The following is a 22,358-nucleotide window of genomic DNA, read 5'->3' on the forward strand; positions in this document are numbered from 1 at the left end:
GAAGTCAGTGAGCAAACCGTATAGTCTAAAACTCCTGCAAAGCCTAGCCTCGTCCCCAGACTCTCTTGCGCTAGTCTTGTCCGGTGCCCGTATGAGAATTCCAGGTCTGGAATTGTCATACGGGCACCGGACAAAACTAGCGCGAGAGAGTCTGGGGACGAGGCTATGCAAAGCCTATGAAGTTCTAAGCAGGTGGTGAAGTAACTCACAAAATGTACTTTTACCAGTCAACTACTTCTGGGTATGTGTAATATATTTATCAATGACAATTATTCTAGGAACGTAAATCTAGAAAAGTTTCTAGTGACTTTCTAGCTGGAAGAGAGGAACGACATAGGTTGTTTGAGTATCTAGGTTCCTATTCTAGTGGTTACTATAATACTGAAAGCAATCACGTGGAGTATATTGTATCTAGAAGAATATCGTTAAATGGCGCTATGGACTTGTAGCGCGCGCTACATGGACTTTTGATCTGTGGACTTGTAGCGTGCGCTTCATGGGCATGACTCCAACGTACGCTACATTTTCAGACAGCAGTGCACACGTGGGAGTGATTTGTTGTGATAGCTAACTGAAACGACGAGACTGGTACCATCAAAAACAGCCAGGAAGACATCACTTCTTAAAGTAAATTTTCCCCGTAAAACTGTGGTCTTCGTAGCTACTTGTAAGTTTCAATAAGTTAGAATGGCTAAATTACGTTGGAATGACGTGTTCTTGGTTGTTTCAGTGTTCTTGGTTGAATACAAGATGAGTGTATGTTTTTGTGTGACCTGCATACTTCTGGCATCTAGGTTTACTGCTCTGGCTAATATATATATATATATATATATATATATATATATATATATATATATATATATATATATGCACTAGTTTGCAATTTTACACTGAGTATGACATTTGGGATTTGTTAACTGTGGCAAGGGACGAGTAGTTTTAAATGTATTTTAAAAAGTCAATGTTACATATATATGTATATGAGTTAACAACTGCAGGGGTTTTGAACGGATATGTCAAAGTAATCCGGTTGCCCCATCATGAAGTCAGGATGATACACATCTCCTGGGCTGCTACTATCACTTATACAACTTACTACTTGCTTTGAAACCTTGAAACCAGCCCGGCCTATTTTGTGGCCTATCAGCCTTTTTTCGAATCAGTACTGTAGTTCCATGGCAAGCAGGCTAACTGAAATAGGTTGCCTAGTGATCCATCAGATCCTCATAGACAGCATGATCGAGTTGCTGCCGCCCCCAACCACTGACTCTTCAAGGGCCCCTGATTGAATTGATAGAGTTCCCTGAAATGCCTGCATGCTGGCAGGGGTTGACAGCATACTGCATCTATGCAAAGGATGCTCCTTACATGTACAAAAACTGGATTACTGGAAAAAGTTCACGGATTTACTCCTAAAAAGACAATTAGTACTCTGTGGTTGCATTGTAGACTCGAGCCAGTTTCTCCCAGCCCCTACCGTTCCCTGCCCCTACCGTTCCCTGCCCCTACTTCCTCTACCATTCCCCGCCCCTACCTCTCCCCGCCCCTACCTTTCCCTGCCCCTACCTTTTCCCGCCCCTACCTTTTCCCACCCCTACTTCCCCACCCTTACCGTTCCTTCCCCTCGATGTCTCGTCCGCACTTCGACAAGACATCCAGGGAATGGCAGGGGTGGGAGAGACTGGCTCGAGTCTAGTTGCGTTGCAAGTTGCAAGTGGCTATTTATAAATATTTGTTATATGCATGTATAGGTATATCTGTATACTTTGACGCTGAAAGTACACATAAACAGATAGCCCGAAGCAACAAATCTACTGTTTTCTACTGAAATCTACCGAATCTTGAAACAAATCTACTGTTTTCTACTGAAATCTACCGAATCCAATAATTACATGAAATGCAACTTTGAATGCATCGGCCTTCCATGGCCCACCATTGTGATGCCTGGATGCAGTATCTAGTCTGTCCCAATGTGTATGCCTGTACCCAGCCAGATGCAGCTATTAATCATCTAAGGTGATTCAGTGGAGTATCGTCTCCTAACAATGAAGACTGGCCTGCTTTTCTATGCAGCTAACTAGCTCGATGTCATATAGTATGTGAAGGTCTTATGTGTAATCTTAGTCAGAAGTTGTAATAGGACTTCGCTAGAGCACAGACAAGACCCAAAGTGCATCGTACCTCATCACTATGTTTCTTCAGACTTTCTTTGACGCGTTTTGCTTCATTCTTGTCTGGTGCTCTGATGTAGAACAGAATGCATCACGACTCCTTTGGACTAACTTGAGACTTGTCGTTACCTTAGAATCCCTTTTGATTTTTTTTCTTTTTCTGGTTAGCCTCTTGAAGTGGAGCTGCTGTTGGGCTTTCTTTCCTGGTGGTATTCGATGTGTTGTTTTCAGCTCAGCGGCATCAGTACCGTTTCGCTTCAGTCTCGATAGTAATTCTTGACCAGGGCCAGTATCTGTGGTACATGCAGTGTTTCGATGGCTCTTTCTGCTTGGATGGCAATGTTCTTGGCAATGGATGCAATTCTTTCAAGGTGCACACAATCTAAGACAATTTAACATCATGAGAATTATAGAATGTACACAAATGGGGTGTGATTCGAAATGAACATGCCACTGGACTTGCCTGGAGTGTCCATTGCTTTTGCTGGAATGTTTACTGCAGCCTTTGTTTCAGTTTGCTCAATTACCATACTCTCAGTCTGTTCTACAACTGGCTGTGTCTCTTTGCTTTTGTGAGTTGCTTACAAGTGTGATCGTATCTTGTGTATGTGCTTACACAGATGACCAGTCTGAAATCCAAAGCAGGTGCAATGGTAGCAGTGGCGCAAAGTGGTTGACATTCTTGTGCATCAAAGGAAACAGCAGAACAGGTAGAATGTGGACAGATGGAAATAACTTCTTTCACTGTGTAAAGAGTCCCTGTCTCTGTTTGAGACTGTAGTTGCCATGTGTTGGCACTGTCAGGTACCTAGTGATGACATAGAATAACCATGGAATAACCAGTTTTATATAGGTATTAATATTGCTGCTACAGCTCATCCTCTCTGCTCTTATATATTGCATGCATAGACTTCCCTCACATGGATTTCTTTCATGCAATAGGTAATTAATATGTGTTACCTTAACTTAGTAGTTTAATATACAATGTACCTCTGTAATGTGATGATCAGGGATTAGTAGTCCGTTCTGATGTGATGTTGTCTGTTTCTTTTGAGTGGCACCTCTGGTAGGCCACAATCCCTTTTTCTGGACATCCATAAACTGGTCTGCCTCCATCTTCAGCAGTGTGGTAATTAATTGGTCCACTCTTCGATTTGCCATTCCCCTCAGGTAGGATGGATTTCGTTTTAACTTGTTATGAAAGCTGTCAACAGATTTATATCATATTTGTAGCTATCAGGTCCAGGATCGGACATAACAGGTTATACATGAGAATTCCTAACTAACCACACCTTTCAACGAACATGTTGGTATCAGTATCAGCATGACTGAAATTTTGATATGACATGGCCAATTTCTCTGAAACCATATAAAAATCAGAGCACCATGTTCACAGCAGCGCTATACTAAATACATGTATTTACCTGGTCTACTGGCATAGAAAGTTTTGAAATATTGGATGAATGATGGTTCCTTTGGGTATCCATGCATTAACAAATGACTCCAGATATTGATGGAACATATCTTTGTCTGTATGGTGCATCAACAAGTACAGTGACTGATAAATGCTGACTTGATCTGACTTGGTTTTCACTTTGGAAAATATGTTTCGTTTAAGTGATCTGAAGAGAGAAAACAATATGTGGTGTGATCAACTGCCCTTCCTGGTCATACCTATCAACGTGTCAATGGCAGAGGAGGTGCTTTATGATATCACCAAAGACAGATCTTGCTGCAAACCATCCAGTGTTATCTGTGGATAATTGATCAATCAATCCACATTTGTGAGAAGATACGGTACCACTTCAGAACGTGAATGATTGTTCAGTAAACATTTGATTTCTAGATGTTTATTTTGCATTGGTGCCAGTAAATTATCTTCTTTCTTACCATCGTCAGTCATGACTGTTTTGACAGTTGTAGTTGGGGCAGCGTCCTTGATGGCTTGTAAAAAGTACTGCACATATTGCTTTTCCTCTTTGCTACAAATGCACCAACCAACCGTTCTTCCTACATGGCATAGGGAAATATGTTATTTGTTTATTTAAGTTAAGTCAATCCCGTGCAAAAGCCACGCATCACTGGCAATGAGCACCTAGCCCAAACTGATCAGCAACCATCACTGTGATAAGCTTGAAGTCATAATGGTTTGTGCCATGTGTCGAATCCATGCACAGAACGTTCATGGCATACTTCTGAAACAATTCCTTCTGGTGCTTTGTTTGAATACACAAAAGGAAGGATTCTGCTGGGAGATCTGGTACAATGTCATTTTTTATGCCCCATTCCTTGTACAGAAGAACTGGATTGTATTTCTCCTGCTGTAATTTCTGCACAAGAGATTGGACAGACTCTGCATCACTTGTGTGACCAAACTTGGCAAAGTCGATTGAATTCCTCTGACAGTTTCGTACATCCTGTCTTGTAACAAAGTGATCTCGCCGAGCAAGATTGTCAAATTCATCTCTGTTCTCTCTGCTAGCTAGCTCCTGCCTGAAGTCTATATACCAACAACCACAGTCAACAACAATAGCTACACTACCTACCTGTAATTAGTAAGTTTGAACTGAAAATCCTGGTTCCCAATTTAAATTGTTTGTAAAGCAAAGGAAGCCATTACAGGAAGTGAGAAGCATCAAGGAGACAATTGCATTCAAGGTAAAAATAGGCCAACACAATTGACACATTCATTTCAAGGATGCATCAAAGTGAGCAACAAACACATTGTTTGTCTTACCTTCAAGAACTTGTTTAATTGTCACTCCCATTGTCAATTTCTGAATCATTTTGTCCTTACATGAGGCCGGGAGAGGGAGAAAATGGCTCTCTTGTAGACTTGGATTGTGACCAGTATGGCGACTAACGTGCCACACCTTCACAGTCCCTTCAGTTTCAATGCTTACATTCATCCTTGCAAGACAGGGACGTTCCATTCGCTTGCTTTTTGTATCTCTTCTTTGTTCTGATGTTGTACTGTCCCTCACAGTCGGTTTGTAGCTTCGGCAGCAGACATAGTAGACAAACTGCTTCTCAGCTAGATAAATACACTGTACATGTACATCACATACATACATACATACATACATACATGATAGATAGATAGATAGATAGATAGATACATATACCTATAGATAGCTATAGAAATATATAGATATAGATAAATACACAGATATAGATATTGTGCAGATTACACTTGATAGAAAGTTCACCACAGATGTACCTGGGTTTTTGGCTGCACACACGCTGCTGTCAGACCCAGTGTTGTCCTTCTGGGTCTTACGAACTGTTGCTCCTCTCTCAGTTCTAAAGTAGGTGAAAGTTGCTGTCTCTTCCGCTTCCTTCCAGGACTCAAACTCCTTCATGCTAGAAAATTCTAGTTCCCAAATACCTTATTAATTAAAAGTTATGATTGCAGTAGTTAGATTGAGTGGATAAGAACAAATGTAGTACACAGTACCCATGTCAATCTTGTGATGAAAGTCCAGGTGTTGTGATAGAGATTTCACTTCGATAAACTTTTGACTGCAGCCTTCAATGAAACAGTGGCGCCACACAGCCTTCTCATACTCTGCGTTGTGTGTCTCTCTACGGTGGAGGTTCAATGTTTGTCTAGTCTTGAATATTTTGGAGCACTCACGACATCTCGTGTCTAACTTCTGCAGGTCATGAGTTGGGACTGTCTCTTCATTTGTAGAATCACCAGCAACCTATGATGAGAATGAGATTCCTTCCTCTGGATGACATGCTTGTGTGGCATGTGGCATGCACTCTCATGTATGTGGTCTGTGTCTATGTCTGTGTTTATGTCTGTGTCCGTGTCTGTCTGTCTGTCTGTCTCTCAGTGTGTGTGTGTGTGTGTGTGTGTGTGCACGCGCGCGCGTGTGCATGTGTATGTACGCATTTGATAGTCCTGTCCACGTACAATGGAATTATTGTGTTCAGCTTGTTTGGACTCAACAGAATATATGGAGTGAGTTAATTAATTATGGGCTTTATGTAACTACAGTTCATCTCAATTTCTATACATTTTATTAATCAAGTCCAAACTGCAGTGTTACAATTGTAAGCAATTAATTATAAGCACTCTAAGAACTAATTAATTAATTATAGTCAGATTTAGTTTGTGTTTGTAACACAATTATTGGTTTTTAATAATCTGATTTGAGGAATCTTTTGTACTTGCAGGCAATGGCATGTGATGAAAGTAAAACTGTAACCTGGAGTTGGATGACAAGAAATCAGGGGAGACTTTGGCCAACTGATATCAACAGGAACTTGGATTTCCACACTTTGTCAGGAATTTATTTCATCTGCACATGTCAACGTGTCTGCAACAAAGGCTGGTGACACAACTAATGCAGGAGATAAGAAGTGGATATTTAATTGATGTGAGCACCAAGTGGCTACTTGAGGAGACTTTTCAATGCATTGGTTATGGAGACTTTCGACTCTTGACAGAGCACAGCTTAGTAGCCATCTGAGCTGTTCTCTGTCATGTCGTCTCAGTACATTTGAAGCTGTTGCAAGAACAGTTGTCAGACAATCTGTAGCAATACATTTCTCCAATGGTTTGGACATGACTTTGTGTGTTCTCTGTGCTGTTTGTTTAGTTAGTCATTGTGTTATCCTTCTTAGAGCAATAAATAGTTGATTATGATTTGACACATATGCAATTCTATGCAATACTGTTGGTATATGAAATGGGTATTCTAGTCAATTTTTATTAATTAATACATTAATTAATAAAATCAAAGTATTTTCTGTAGCTCAGCCTGATAGTAGCAAACGTTAGCTACTCCAGAAGCTAAGGCACTCACAATAAATGCTTTCTGTTACGGACTGTAGTCGTTGACCTCTGCATCGAATGACGCTCACTCTTCCTGTCTAGTCTGTCTCCACATTCCTCTAAATTTCGATTCCAGTATATTTACAGTCTGGTGGTAGTACAGCAAGGACTTCCACGCCTACCTAGCACTTCAACGTATTCAAGCAGTCTCTCCCACTCAGTCAAACAGTCCTGGCGCGAACAGATGCTAGCGTGCGTACTGTAATCTGAAATTCCCGCGTTCTCGTCAGGTACTGTACCCGCGTCAATGGTCTATTTCTAGTAGCGCGCTTACTACATAACTGAGGGTACACATTGAGAATCCGGGGAATGACGAAGGCGGGGAGAGACTGGCTCAAGTCTATGTTTTAGCAGCATGTCTGTGCATTTAGTTAGCCTGAAGCAATTGTGCAGAATATGTGAATTGAGATTTGGAAGAGACTCCCGTCATGCAGTGCTCATCTACTCCCATCACATGCACAAAGACTTCAACAAGCATTCAAGATTGACGTTGATCATGACAACATCCTCATACATCCAGACAAGTTCTGTAAACTATGCTGCCATATCCTGAATCGCTACGAGAAGAACTCTCAGCACAAGCCTCACATTCGCCAGACGCTGATCATGAATCACATCCACTTCCGGTGCAAGGACGAGCTAATTAAATAAATAATATATATTTGGCAATTATTACCCAGTAATTGTTTTTAACATTTTAGTTGTAATTAATTAACTAAGCATCGTCTTTCCAAATTCTAATTCTATTTTTATCCGAGTCCAATCATTTATAATTACTAATTACTTTTTAGCGCGAGTTAAACGACTACGCTCACTAGCGCACGTTAGGCCAGACCAATTACTGCTGTCAACGTGTAGTGTCTGACTGCACGTACAAGTCTGAAAGTGAGAAACAGGACGTGGCAGTAGATACAAGAGGGCACAACCACAAGCAAACCTTTTAGCCTAGCGTTCCAAAGATCAAACACGTGCCCTGCCCATGATGCCACAGCCACTCCTAGATCCTCTTAACTAGAGATGCACAGGGGAATGAAATAGAAAAAAACCTTACTGAATAAACGGTTTCTAGACAATGTGTCCGGTTACTATTGCATGCTTAGGCATGGGGTTTCTTCTGAGTGACTGAGACTACTACTGCTCATGATGTTGATAGTGATGTACCTGTTGATATGAACTATGTGAGTGACCCAGCAAACGAGGAGGAGCTAGTAGTATTTACATCATCTGTTGTGTGCATCAATAATGAGATATTTGCAACTTTGACAATATAGTCCGGCCGACTTACAGCAATTCACTAGCATAACATTGAGGCTAAAAGTGTTCTCCACCAGCATGACTAACGCAAAACAAGGAGCAAGCGCACTAATAAACGAGCGAGTTGCGAAAAGCATGCAGCAGTTTCTGTTTCTTGCACGTTCAGCTTGTAATGAGTCGATGGTGCCTGGGGACCTCGTTCAATCCTAGACCCGTAAAGCCAAGAACGGCAACAATAATCTAGAGATGACGATCTTTGATGGCATACATTCTTTTTTGTTATTTGACATTGGCTGGTCTCACCCATGTGATAGTAGACAGACAACTGAAAGCTAGGGTTACTTCCCCTGGAATCTTGTACTCATCCTTCCAATCATAGCCTTTGGAATCAATCCAGAGTTTAGTCCTAAAAGCACACAAAACGTATTACTATTATGTCGTGCTCAACCAGATCAGTTTGGTTTGTAAAGTCTATTACAAGTACTGGAAGCAAACCCTGCTTCAGAAGTACTTAGACCATCACGGCTGCCTAGAAAGAAGACATGACTTTATGAAGGATCCGAGTACATCCCAGAAGCACTGTTTTCTGTAAGCGCTGCAGGTTGTGATGACCTGGAATAATGTCCTGCCACCGTGCAATACCTGCGTGCACTGTTATTATTATTATTATTATTATGAAGATTTGCATTTAATTAGAACGTTCTTCTGTTCCTTTCCACTCCTGTCACCGTGTATCTTATTGTGCTTCGGTTTACGTGTTGTACACGTGTACAGTATACAATAACTGTTTATTGTTAATGTGTTTAATTAATTAATTTATTTATTTTTAGATTTTATTTTACTTTTTTGAAGTAAAGTTTTTTCAAGTATGCCTTACTCTTTACACTCTAATATGCACTTGACATGATTCTTTTTCTAGAATGTGCCAAATGTCATAACAAGTAACCACAATAATTAATTATTTGTTGTAGTGTGATAGAAAGTCTACACTGTATGTTCTCTCAAAATACTAATTTTATCCTCAATGATGAAATGTAAAACCGCCACCCAGCTTGTTTAGGCCTGTCCACACTAGACCAGAATGGATCGCGATAGCGAGCGTCCACGCTGCACTTTGAAAACGATACTTCCGCCTCATTTCGCTATCACGTGACTGATGTGTATGTGTGGTTTCTTTGCTTGTAGAAAGCGTTGCTACGGCGACGTAAGGTGAGCGAGAACAAAGACGAGTGAGGAGTGCTAGATGTTCCGACTACAAGCGTAGAGTACGTGAAGGTAACGCCTACTATTTCTAATTGGATTCAACCGATCGCGATCGAATCCACCTTGCGATGTGGATCGGACGGATCGCGATCGAGTTGCAAGTGTGATCGCGATCCAGTTGCCAGTGTGGACAGGCCTTCTAATATTGGCTCAATTTATAGATACATGCAGCTATCCCGTTAGACCACACATGCAGACAGATGTTTGGCAGAAGCTGCTATCTTTAGCTATACAGCCCGTCAGCTCTTCCGGATTGGTTCCTAGCCTCCAGCCACCACAGTCTAACACACCCATGAGAGCGGATGCCGCCAATTACCTCTAATGCATAGTTGCATTCCAGCGTTCCATGCAGTGTTTTGTTGAGTAGAAAAGACAAGGAAAATCTGCTGTTAGAAAGTTGGCTGGTTGGCTAGAGCTTTTTTCATAGACTTAATTGTGTTGCAAATGAAAAGTTATTGCAATAACACTCACACACACACACACACACACACACACACACACACACACACACACACACACACACGCACACACGCACGCAGGTGCTTTCATTTTCGGATCCAAAGTGAGACCGAACAAAGAGTGCACGACTAGCTATAGGCTATACGACTTACAAGTAACCAAAGCAAGAAGCCCAGACGAGTGCCATAATGATGGCCAGCACGCTGCCTACTATGATAACAGATCGACGATTGCGAGTTGACTCTTCGGTTCCTGCTTGATTATCCACCATGTAGTCAAGCACACAGAAAACGACGGCTAGCAACACGGCCGCTGCGCCACTAGCTATGCCAAGTTCACAACCGGTCTTCTTGAATTCCAGAGTTGTCACAATGTCCTCCAAGTGGAATAGGCAAACTTTCTTGGCTGTAAAGTCATCAGATAGTAGCTTGCCAGCAATGCAACCGATAACAACTGCACCAGCCATCTACAGAACAACCGAACACGTGTCAGTCAGCTAGCTAGCAGACCGTCGACGCTCATCACCATGCATGCAGACATGGATTTAGCGATGCGACGGAACACTTACGAGACCAAAAAGGCGAAGGCCAATCCGAATTGAAGCAGACTTGCGAGGCTCCATCGATTTCGACTGTTGACTAATCAACCGACTCGACTTGCAGTCTAGATGTGTGCACGTCAATGCTTGGATAGCTAGATTGATATCGACGACGAGGTCTCAGATTCTCTCTCATTGGTTCCTGTAGAAAATTAGATTTCACTCGACAATGCAACCACATCCTCGCCGCCTAGCTGTCCAGGTGAACCGTCCACGTACTCTGCGATCGTACGTATGACCTCGAATGCTGATGATCGACATCGGGTAAATACGCGTACTAGGGCGTGCCATTTGTGTCAAAATTAGACAATGAGATTAGGCGAAGAGATTATGCAATGAGACGATGCGATGAGACGATGCGATGAGACTGCAATATGAGATTGCAATATGAGACTGCATCAACATGAGGTTACCGCAGATCACCGCATGCAGCTACTGCACAACTGTATGGGACTGGGGAGACTGCATGCGAAAAGGATTGTATAACTACTAGTGGCAATCTGGGCGGTGGCAATCTATCGTTGTACGCCACTTCTGCAAAGAAGACGCACCTTCCGTGACACACGCAGCACGCTCGCACGCATGCACGCACGCTCGCACGCACGCACGCAAAAGCGGCCCGGTGAGCCGGCGCATCTTGCACTCTGGTAATTAGAGGATGGCGTACAGTGGCTGGCGAGCGCACGTCACATCCGCATACTCAGTTAATTGAGTGAGCAAACAAACTCCGTCTCATCTCATTTCAGAACGCCAATGTCTCGTTTCTGGCCGAAATCCGACTCGACCGTTCGTCTCCGACGGCTGAACTCGACCGGGTCGTCGCGTTTCACGACGATTGGAGACCGGCGTCGTATCGATCGGCCCATTACAGTCACGTGGACAGACGGAAGTGGGCGTTCCCGAGCGTTATGCATCTTACACACTCCAGACATACTGTAAACGTGGAAATTTTCGCGTGTTTAAATTTTCGCGGTTTGATGCATGTCACGTGGTTCTATGCATCACGTGGTCCACCTGTACGTAGAGAGAAGACCGTGTCTTCCGCAACCTACTGACGTTCCTGGTCTACCTTCTACGACAGTAAAGGCTGCAAATGATTGTGTCGCTTCAAGAAGGTCCCCTACGAGGGCTGACCGCAGGCGAAAAAGAGAGAGTGAGTACTATGTGTACAGTGCCTCGGAACGATTGAGCATCGCTCGTTATGCAAACGATCATGGAGTTGCACGAGCAGCCAGACACTTCAGTAGTGTACTGAGCCATCCAGTGAACGAAAGTACGGTTAGTTCGATGCAGAAAGAATACCTCCAGAAGATTAAGCAACAATCAGGTGAAGTTCCACTTGTCTCTCTTCCAAGACAGAAAGGTGGACGTCCGTTGTTGATTGGTGATACATTGGATCACATGATACGGAATGACATTTTGAAACTTCGAGAAGCAGGCGGTGTGGTCAGTGTACCCATAGTGATAGCAGCTGCTCGTGGGATCATCGCCCACGAAAGAAAGGACATGCTGAGTGAGTTTGGAGGTTCTTTTATTCCAACGAAGAACTGGGCTCGTTGTATGCTAGACAGGATGGATTTTACCAAACGGAAGGGAACCAAGGCTGCCAAAAAGAAATCTGGTGACCTTCCTGAGATAAAACAAATTTTTTTTAAGTTTCTAGATGTAGTGAGTAAGCATCAAATCCCAGCAGATATGGTTGTGAACTGGGACCAAACTGGAGTCCTCATGGTCGCTTCTGGTAACTGGACTATGGAAAAGAAAGGGTCCTGTCAGGTTGCTATTGCAGGTTTGGATGATAAACGAGAAATTACGGTATTGCTTGCAGTCAACATGTTAGGTGAAACCCTACCCAGTCAAGTGATTTACCAAGGTACCACTAATCGTTGTCATGCCAGATATGACTTTCCTGATTCTTGGAACATAACTCATACTGCTTCCCATTGGTCAACAGAAAGCACCATTTTAGAATACCTAGAGAAAGTGGTCGACCCATGCTTTGTCCTGAAAAGACAGGAATTAGGACTGCCCGAGAAGCACCATGGCTTGTTGATTGTTGATGTTTAAAAAGACCATAGAACAGACGCTGTACGAAAATTCCTAGATGCCAGGTACATTTCTGTGTTGTATGTGCCAGCGTGCTACACAGATAACTTGCAGCTATTGGATTTGACTGTCAATAAGTCATTTAAAGAAGACTTACGGCAGTCATTTCAAAACTGGTATGGCGATCAGGTCAGACAACAGCTAGGCAGGGGTACTTCTATGTGTGACATTACTGTAAACCTCAGATTGTCATCTATTAAGAATTTGCATGCTGGCTGGATTGTACACGCTTATAAGGCAATATCTGAGCGTCCTAGGCTCATCAGAAGTGGGTTTTCTCAGGCTGGTCTATGCATGCCTTTGCCCCTTTCTTGTATTGCTTCAACAAAACACTCAGTGTCTGTTACTACTCCTTCGCAGTCCAAAAAAGTAAAGTCCTATGACCAGTGTACAGATGACCTTTGCAATGATGCCTCTGTTGCATTGATTGTAGAATACTTCAAGTCAGTTATTTCTTATGTATTACCATCACAATTCTGCTAGTCAAGGTTGAACGGGCGAAATGGCAGCAATGCTTGCACGGTTATATCTATTTGTGTAGCTACCCAGATTATCCTAGATTGTGTGCAAGTACCCGATAGTGGTACTGTAGAACCATCACAACAGACAATCAGAGCTTTCGTTGCATGTATCGAAGAAGGCAACAAGTGTTATGATAGTGCTGGGTGTAGAGGCTTTTTGTCCGTTTACGGTGCGATAGAGAGTGCCTGTTCGGATATGAACGTGACAATTGCCAGGAGGAGGACATTTTGGCGTGTAGGATTACGACCAGTTCAAACAAGATCTGCTGACTATCAGAGACAGCTGTTGGAGCAGGCACAGTCCATACTGGTGTACTTGTAATGCCAAGTCACTTTTCAGTCGCAATTGCATTCGATCCTCGCAAGTTGTGTCTTGCTGTGTTTGGCAGCCACTCTCATCATGGCAGTGGTATGAAGCTTGGTTCCTCCATAGCTGTAGCTTTATTAGATGACGTTGGTATTGTGCACATGGCTGAGTTTCTTGATTTTGCTCTCAATGGAAATGGCTTAGCAAATGGAACTATGAAGGGTGCAGACATCATCTTGATTCAGTAGTTTGAGTAGAGTACTAACAGCAGTGCAGTTTGATTCAATTGTGTTGTGTTACTAGCTAGTACAGTAGTACTTCTACAGTATACAGTACTATCAGTGTAAAGTTTGATACTAGTGAACAGTATCCCTTATACGGGACTTTGCACGGGATGTCACGTGAGGAATGGGCCACGTCTTCATAAATTTTTGCGGGAAAAACTTCAACCGCGAAAATAGCGAAAATTTTCATCACGCGAAAATTTCCACGTTTACAGTAGTCCGTCGGCCAACACCAGAAGGCGACAAGTTGCGTGGGAGAGAGGGGGAAATGGGGAGAGGGGGAGAGGGGGAGAGGGGGAGTGGGGAGAGGAGGAGTGGGGAGAGAGGGAGAGAGGAGAGGGGAAGAGAGGAGGGGAAGAGGAGGGAGAGGGGGAGGGGAAGGGGAGAGGGGGAGGGGAGGGGAGAGGGGAGGGGAGAGTAGAGGGGAGGGGAGAGGGGAGGGGAGAAGGAAGGGGAGAGGGGAGGGGAGAAGGGAGGGGAGAGGGGAGGGGAGAGGGGAGGGGAGAAGGGAGGGGAGAGGGGAGGGGAGAGGGGAGGGGAGAGGGGAGGGGAGAGGGGAGGGGAGAGGGGAGGGGAGAGGAGGAGGGGAGAGGAGGAGGGGAGGGGAGAGAGAGGGGAGGGGAGAGGGGAGGGGAGGGGAGAGGGGAGGGGAGAGGGGAGGGGAGAGGGGAGGGGAGAGGGGAGGGGAGAGGGGAGGGGAGAGGGGAGGGGAGAGGAGGAGGGGAGAGGAGGAGGGGAGGGGAGAGAGAGGGGAGGGGAGAGGGGAGGGGAGGGGAGAGGGGAGGGGAGAGGGGAGGGGAGAGGGGAGGGGAGAGGGGAGGGGAGAGGGGAGGGGAGAGGGGAGGGGAGAGGGGAGAGGAGGGAGGGAAGGGGAGGGGAGAGGGGAGGGGAGAGGGGGGAGGGGAGGGGAGGGGAGAGGGGAGGGGAGAGGGGAGAGGGGAGAGGGGAGAGAGGAGAGGGGAGAGAGGAGAGGAGGGCCAATTGAACAAACAAACTCCATCGCAGACTGCCAAAGTCTCGTTTCTGGCCGTCAGAGTCAGTCCGGGCGAAATCCGACTCGACCGTTCATCTCCGACGGACGATCTCGCAGGCCCGTAGGCTGGTCGCAGGACTGGGGGGTGAATTTGCCAACAAAGTCTACGTTTTTTGGTTAGCTGTATGTCAATTAAATGTAATCGCACTGCGCTAAAGTTTTATTGTGGATTCATCACTTTGGAAACATGGTTAAAATTGTGTTGTATACTTGGCTCACATAATTGTATTTGAAATTGCGCGGGCATTGTCTAATAATACGTATCTGTATTTTCATAATTGTATATGTAAGACTTAGAGTTAGCAGAAAACATTAGTGTAACAGTACTGAGTCAAGTTCGAGTCTGCGAGGGTGAAGGCGAGCATAATAATCGACTACGTTGTCAATATCTCTTGGTACATCGTAATGGATGTAAAGGAGAGCAAAGTGAGACAATCTGTCCTTAACCATGGATGCACGCATATAGTTGTTTAGGCGTCGTAAAGCACTGGCGCTTCTTTCACATTCACACGTCGAGGTGACAGTTATGATACAGGCGATGGTCAAAAGAACTGAGATGTTTGGGAAGTCAGTGGCGTCACATTCTTTAATGGCTTTTGCTAGTGAGCACGGTCTCTTCTCAGAGAGCATCGCCATATACCTGTTCCTCCAGTGCCTGAGTTCCGCGTCCATCAATTCAGGCGATGGCAGATCATCTCTGTACTTGATCAGCGCCTCCTCCAGGTTGACATCTTGCAAACATATGATACTTGGTAAAAGACCAAGAAGTAGGAAAATGGCTGTGACTGCCGACTTTGAGAACTGCCGGTTGATGCTAATAATAATAATATGATTAAGAAAGGGAATTGCAACATTTCTCTGGAAATACTCTTGAACAGAAGCAGCTAAAATATTGCTGCGATTTTGTTGCCTTGCTGCAATGCGAGGCATTGCAATTGTACTTCCAACCTTTTTTGCCATGTCTGAACTAACTTTGTAGATTTGAGAAAAGCTGCTTTCAACGTTTACGCGCTCGCTGTCGTAGGTCCTCACGATTTCAGATATCACGTTATGCGCTTTCACGATATCAACAGCTTTGCTCTGCAGCTTCACCGTAATGCCCGAAAGGTGTGATAAGTACTGATATATCGTCACAAACACAAAACCAAACTGAAAGGAAGTAACACTGGCCAGAATCTGCTGTGCTTCATTGCGGACGGCATAGTCCCAGTCAGCATACGTAGCCCCATATTTTTCCAAGTGATAGCGGAAAGCTATCATCTCTAAAGCTTCAACCACAAATACGTACCCTTGGTAGAAGTGCTGATAAGCAGAATGCCGCTCAGCCCATCGCGTCTTGCACAGATCGATCAGTGGTTTCCTCCTCTCTGCATTGACCTCATTGTGGTTGATGATCATCTCTAGAACACCACTTCTCTTTGGACTATTGAGAAAGAAACGGCTGCATTTTTTTAACGCAATCGATTACATTACGTACTTCAGGAAGAGCACATGACTTGCTTATTACAAGGTTAAGGCAGTGGCCACTGCAGTGTACGTAGGTGGCTAAAGGAGCTTTATGTCTAATCCTGGCCTAGACACCCACTCGATCTGAAGACATGTTGCTTCCGCCGTCGTAGCCCTGACCACGCATAGTAGCAAGTCGTATGTTATTCTCTTCCAGAAAGCCAAAGATACCATCTGCAATCCGCTCCCCAGTAATTCTGTCCAACTTCAAAAACGTTAAAAACTTTTCTCTGACCTCTTTAGTACTTCTGTCAACAAACCTGGCGCAGATGGCAAAATGCTCAACGTTATGCGAAGTTACCTCTTCAGCAAGGATGGCGTAAAAGGGCGCAGCTGTCAAATCACCTATTATTCCCTGTAAGAGGATGTGGTTTCCCATGACTTTAATCAGCTCATTTTGTGTTTGAGGAGAAAGATAAGCTCCACATCGTATTGCAGGAATTTCCATGTGCCCTCTTAACTCTTCATCGTGCACTGACAGAAGCCTCAGCAAAGAAAGAAAATTACCTGGATTTCCAGGTGATTTCACACTCTCTGCGTCTCCACGTAAAGCAATACACTGTCTGGCGCAGTACAACGCAGCAGAAGAAATGGACTTCAGGACAGCACGATTACGCGCGACATTGGCCGCCCGTGGGTGTCCGACTGTGCAGTAATGGTAGTATCTGGATTCTCCAAGGTTCGCTTGAAGTTATCAGCTCGCCCAATGGCTTGATGATGGTATAAGCACTGCTCGTGGTCCTTTGCTTTTTCTCCTTTCTTGTTCCAATCACGAAAAGGCTTGCATACAAACTTCCCCTTGGACACTTTAGCAACGAAAATTCCACAAGCAATGCAAAAGACACCATCCACTTGCTCGCTGTAAACCATCCACGGGTGTTCTGATAGCCAAACAAGACGAAAAGCTCGGTTGCGGCCACGAATACATGTCGGAGGAAAAACTTGATCGGCACGAGGCTTTTTGTGATTTGTCAGTAGGTTGTACTTCTCCGTAGCACTCAGAGCCTGCATGGACTTGCAGAAATCAACAGGAGACTTGGCTTTGAAAAACAATTTGCCAATATCATCCACTAAATCATGATCAGAAGTATTAGCATGATGGCATTGCTGATTGCCGCCTGCGACGCCTGCACGCTGAGCCTCGTTGTCGTGAACTTCACAGCATGTGTTGCGCAAGGCTCGACATACGTGGCGGTGGAGGACGATACTACTCCTTCTACACTACCACTACAGCACTCACTGGAAGTTGGTGTTAGTTAATCGTCTACTGCAACCAGCTGTGTAAAATCTGGATCAGGAGTCACAAGTTGATCACGTGCTCTCTTCGGAACTAGAAAACCGTCCAGCCGTTGACACGTAGTCGCTGCTTGCCTCCTTTTTCTATCTTTTTCCTGAGACCGTTCCATCTAGTGTCACTGTGACGAACACACACTTTTCCACGTTACCAGGGAGCAGACAGGATAGCCAAATATCTGTCACGTACTTTGAAGTTCCAACACATCCCTCGGAGTTCTTTTGCTTACTAGCCCGGACTTCTTCCGTGAACGGGTCCGGGGAGGGTGCACGTGCACCCAATGCACCCCCAGCCTACGGGCTTGTTTCGACCCTTCCGCAGCGTTTCACGACGATCGGAGACCAGCGTCGTGTCGATCGGCGCGTTACAGACATGTGGACAGACAGACGGAAGTGGGCGTTCCCGAGCGTTCACGTATTATGTATAAGATATTTTATCTACTACAAAGAATCTAAAGTCCATTCAAACAATAGGTGCTGTGTGGGAAAATTACCAGATCTTGGTATCCCGGGCACTTACAAACATGGAAACGATACCTTCGGAATGCACGTGAGGAGGTGGAGGCACTGGTGCAGAATGATGCTCAAATACGTTGGAACAAGCAGCTTCCGGAATATTACATATGCAGACTCCACCCCTGTCGGACATGGTCTATCCTATTCTAGCTAGAGAGTAGATGTAATCACCTAAATTGCATTCCTTAGAAACATTAGACAGCCAATTAGTTCTCAATGACGTCTCCAGAGTCACAAGCGAACTCAATTCAGAGCTTTAGAAGACATCCGCACCTACTTTTGTCAGTAGTATTTCTGGAGCTGTTCTAGAATGCCATCACAAGCTTGTAATGAGTGTTTACATTGTGTTTAGCAGACGTCATTGAAGTACTTACGCTAATTCAATTTCCTATGTTTCCCACTAGACAGCCCAAACTGACGAAGTCCACACACACAATTCCCACACTGCACCTATTGTTCGAATGTACTTTAGTTTTGAAGATTTTTTTTCACTCGTGTTCTTGTGTGATTGCATCAAGGCTGCGTTTTTGAACTCCACAAAACCAATTGAAGTGCCTACTCTCCCACTTTTCTAATTCTAGACAACACTTGCAGTAGGTATAGTAGGTACCAATCATGCGGTTGCACAGTTTGTATGTTGGTCTCTCTACTCTCTATAGACTGTCATTTCCAGGATCTATTAGCAGACATGCGAAGATGGATGGATGCGTCAAGAAAGTGCACTTACCAAACCAATAATCCGGAGGACAATTCAAACAAAGGCAGACTGACGGGGCTGCATTGGGCTGATGAGCTAAGAAACAACGATTGAACCGAGCTGCAGTAGAATGGTGATGACTTCACGTGCCTAGGTATATATATCTTAGGAGAGCTTCGAATGGGATGTGACATAGAAATCTATTACCCTTTCATTTGTTACTGTAAGGAAATTAGAGTGTTTCATTATTTTTACAATAATTAAATTAGCTTATCTTATTAAGTTAATTAATAAAGGCGACTAGAGTCGGAAGTGGTCACTGATGCTCCAAACTCGGCGTCTATAGATACATGCAGCATATAGCCGGTGAGTTCTTTCCTTTATACCTTCCATCTAGGGCAATTCCGCGCCAATAATAATAATAGTAAAAATATCACAACTGTGTTGTCAGCGGCCACGCACGATACTGTCACGTGACAGTTAAATCGAACCTTAGACCTTGTATGGTCTATTATTTAATTAATCAAATCAAATTTATACGATCAGTCGTGAATTTGCATGAGCGCCTTACGCGGAAGTCAAAATTAGTCTTGTACAACCCAGAAACCAGAAAATTGGTTTATCACTATAGTTATAGTCCCGGATAGAAACTGAACTTGCCGTCATCTCGTAGTCGCACGTTGTCAGGACTCCTTGGCATGCTCAACTACAGTGATCAAAGTCAAGTAAGGCCGCTGACAAATTTTAGTAAATGGGTCCCCTTTTGAGGTGTAGCTAGAGAGTCGAAACAGCCGCAAAACCAATTTCGACGTGTATCGTCGTGGATAGTATTCCAGTCAATGCACTTTCACGTAAAATATCTACAGATGCTTGATAGCTAAAGTCTGTTCCAAAGTTACTAGAGCCAAATGGATTGGGGAGTGAGCTAGCTATAGCTAGGAAGCCCTCTGGCGTACCCCATGCAGATGCAATGTTGTTGTAGAAATCATTTGTGTGTCTCCAGTAGAGCTCTGTTTACTCTAACCTCTAGATAAACCATGCAACAGACTTTCCTTTCAAGTTTGATCCTCTAGAGATCGAATTTGCTAGACAGTTTGACGGATCTGCAGTGAAACGGACAAAGCCATTACTAAAAACTTGTGTGGGTCTAACAACCATATACATAGAGCCGCCAAATCGGCGCAAAGATTTGATCTCGTTTAGAGTATCTAGGTATACGCTGCAAACAACAGAGAGTAAACTCTTCCAACCGGAAGCGAACCTAGCATCGTGAATCGTCTGCAATCAGAAACGTTTGTTTAGCATACAACAAGAGACAAATACGTTGGATACTAATTTTTTAGACAATGATCATAGTGAAGATGCCAGAGATTCAGCCGGCGTCTCTAAACTCTAAAATTATAAAACTACTGTACTAGAGACGAATGTGATGCGACTTCATGCTGATTCCATGCGCTAGAAGACTACGAAACGGCAAATTTTACACACTAACAACACACGTACACGTACGCGTTAGCAATTTTGCGCATTGCTGCCTTCACAAGCCTAGAAAAAGGAAAGGGTGGGGCCCGTTTTCTATGGGATATCCTCAGTACAACTGCATACGGGATCTGATTTGGTCTAATCAATTGTTGGGTATCTAGACTGCACAGAAACGCCAAAAACTTGAATAATTAATTGAACAGCTTGATATTGAGGCAAAAAGATGTGCTACACCCGCGAACTCAAGCAAAACCATGCAGACAAGTAGCAAAAGCAGAAAAAAGATTCGTTGCCTAGCTAGTCATGTAAAAGCAGCAAAAGTTGCCAAAAGCAGCGATGTCTGTTTCATTGCAAGTTGAACTTCATTCAGGAGGTGGCATCACCTCGTAGAGCGAGAAATCCATAAATAGCAACAGCAAACTACACACCACAATCAGTCACGACATAAATTCCTTTGCCTAACAGATTAAATGTTGGTCGGCCTTACCCATATAGGAATAGACAGAAAGCTGAAACCTAGGGTAGCTTGACCTGGAATCTTGATCTCATCCACAAAGTCATTGCCATCAACATCGACCCACAGTTTGGTCCTAGAACACACAACAATATGAGATCGCTCTTATACATCAATATGTATTATCATGTTCTGTCTAGAAGTAATGATTGGTTTGCAGCGTTTAGTACAGTACAGTACATGTACTACTTGTAACTGGTATTCTATTTTGCTTTTCTGAACTAAAGTTTTTGCAAATATTAATTAATTGATACATTTGACTTAATTATTATTTCTATTATATAACCACATTACACTGTGCATCAATACTCTTCTTACTCATCAGACATTGATGCTATACGTTTGGTGTTATAATCTTTTCTGCTTGTCTAAAGATCTCTATAGCATTCATCGTGCAAACTATCAAACTTGATCTAAACATTCTGAATACACATCAAGAAAGAGAGTTGGACATATTACAAACCCAGAATTCTAACTAGAAATTTTTTCAGCCGGAAATGACGTCACGTATTTGCTGACATCACATATTTGATAACGTCATAACTTTCTGTTGTCAAAAACATCGCAATCTATGCACGCGTAGGGGTGGAACTGATGCAAACGGAAGTAGGCGTGACCTCTTACACAGGTTCTCTAATTTACAGCCGGTGGATAGGTGCCATACCTTTAGGCAAACACGAACAGCTTACATACGAAGACCACTTACAAGTAACCGAAACAAGCAAGCCACATGATTCCCATGACGATGGCGAGCGCGCTGCCTGCAATGATTGCGGGTCGACGAGCTTGCTCTGCATTCCCCATGACGTCCGTCACGAGGTCCAAAACACAGAAGATGATGGCTAGGACGAGAGCCAGCGCGCCACAAGCGATACCAAAGTCGCAAGCGGCATCTTTGTTGTTAAAATAGCACACTTTAGAGAAACCGGAAGCTCGTGACACGTAGAGCTTGTCTGCAATGCAACCGAGAACGACTACACCGAACACCTAGCAACAACGACACGGTAGTCAACCAAATTTAAACTTGCAGTTGCGCAAATTGTGGGGCCTGGGCCGTTTGGTAGTAAGCGCTCACCAGACCAAAAATTCGGACAACGATTCGAACTAATGCGGACTTCTTAGGCTCCATCGATCTCGATTTCTGCTTGAACTGTGGCGCGGCAAAGTCTAGAGTGAGAGAAGCTCACACGAGTGCGTACTTTCATCCTCCAACTTAATGTAGAGGCGTTGCCGGCATGATGAAAAGACTGCCTTTCCATTGGTCAGTGTCATGCAACAGATTACGAAATGCAAGATGGTGCGTGACCATTTCGTCCATTCCATTTTCAATTTTTGGCAACAATTGAATATTGAATTAGAAATTGAAAATAGCCTAGGAGTTGCTTGCAATTTCAATATTCAATTCTATTGAAAATTGAAAATTGATTGATCGACGGACTATAATTATTTACTGATTAAAACGAATATTGAAAACACACTTAATTTTTAACCAATTTCCTTTTTCAATG

General features: G+C 43.9%; 2 protein-coding genes across 2 annotated transcripts; both read right to left on the reverse strand.

The window, feature by feature from the left end:
* Positions 1-8,260: 8,260 nt before the first annotated feature.
* LOC134184290 (uncharacterized) lies at positions 8,261-10,722 on the reverse strand. The gene is made up of 4 exons (XM_062651942.1): positions 10,562-10,722; positions 10,146-10,459; positions 8,575-8,677; positions 8,261-8,511 (listed from the first exon to the last, which is right to left on the reverse strand). The coding sequence occupies exons 1-4, from the start codon at positions 10,613-10,615 to the stop codon at positions 8,434-8,436; spliced, it is 549 nt and encodes a 182-aa protein (XP_062507926.1). The 5' UTR covers positions 10,616-10,722; the 3' UTR covers positions 8,261-8,433.
* Positions 10,723-20,545: 9,823 nt separating this feature from the next.
* On the reverse strand, positions 20,546-22,060 carry LOC134185035 (uncharacterized). Its single transcript, XM_062652815.1, has 4 exons — positions 21,926-22,060; positions 21,557-21,837; positions 20,824-20,926; positions 20,546-20,756 (listed from the first exon to the last, which is right to left on the reverse strand). The coding sequence occupies exons 1-4, from the start codon at positions 21,977-21,979 to the stop codon at positions 20,703-20,705; spliced, it is 492 nt and encodes a 163-aa protein (XP_062508799.1). The 5' UTR covers positions 21,980-22,060; the 3' UTR covers positions 20,546-20,702.
* Between the last annotated feature and the right edge of the window lie 298 nt (positions 22,061-22,358).

The sequence above is a fragment of the Corticium candelabrum genome, chromosome 9 (assembly GCF_963422355.1).
Source record: "Corticium candelabrum chromosome 9, ooCorCand1.1, whole genome shotgun sequence".
In the NCBI taxonomy this organism is placed as follows: Eukaryota; Metazoa; Porifera; class Homoscleromorpha; order Homosclerophorida; family Plakinidae; genus Corticium; species Corticium candelabrum.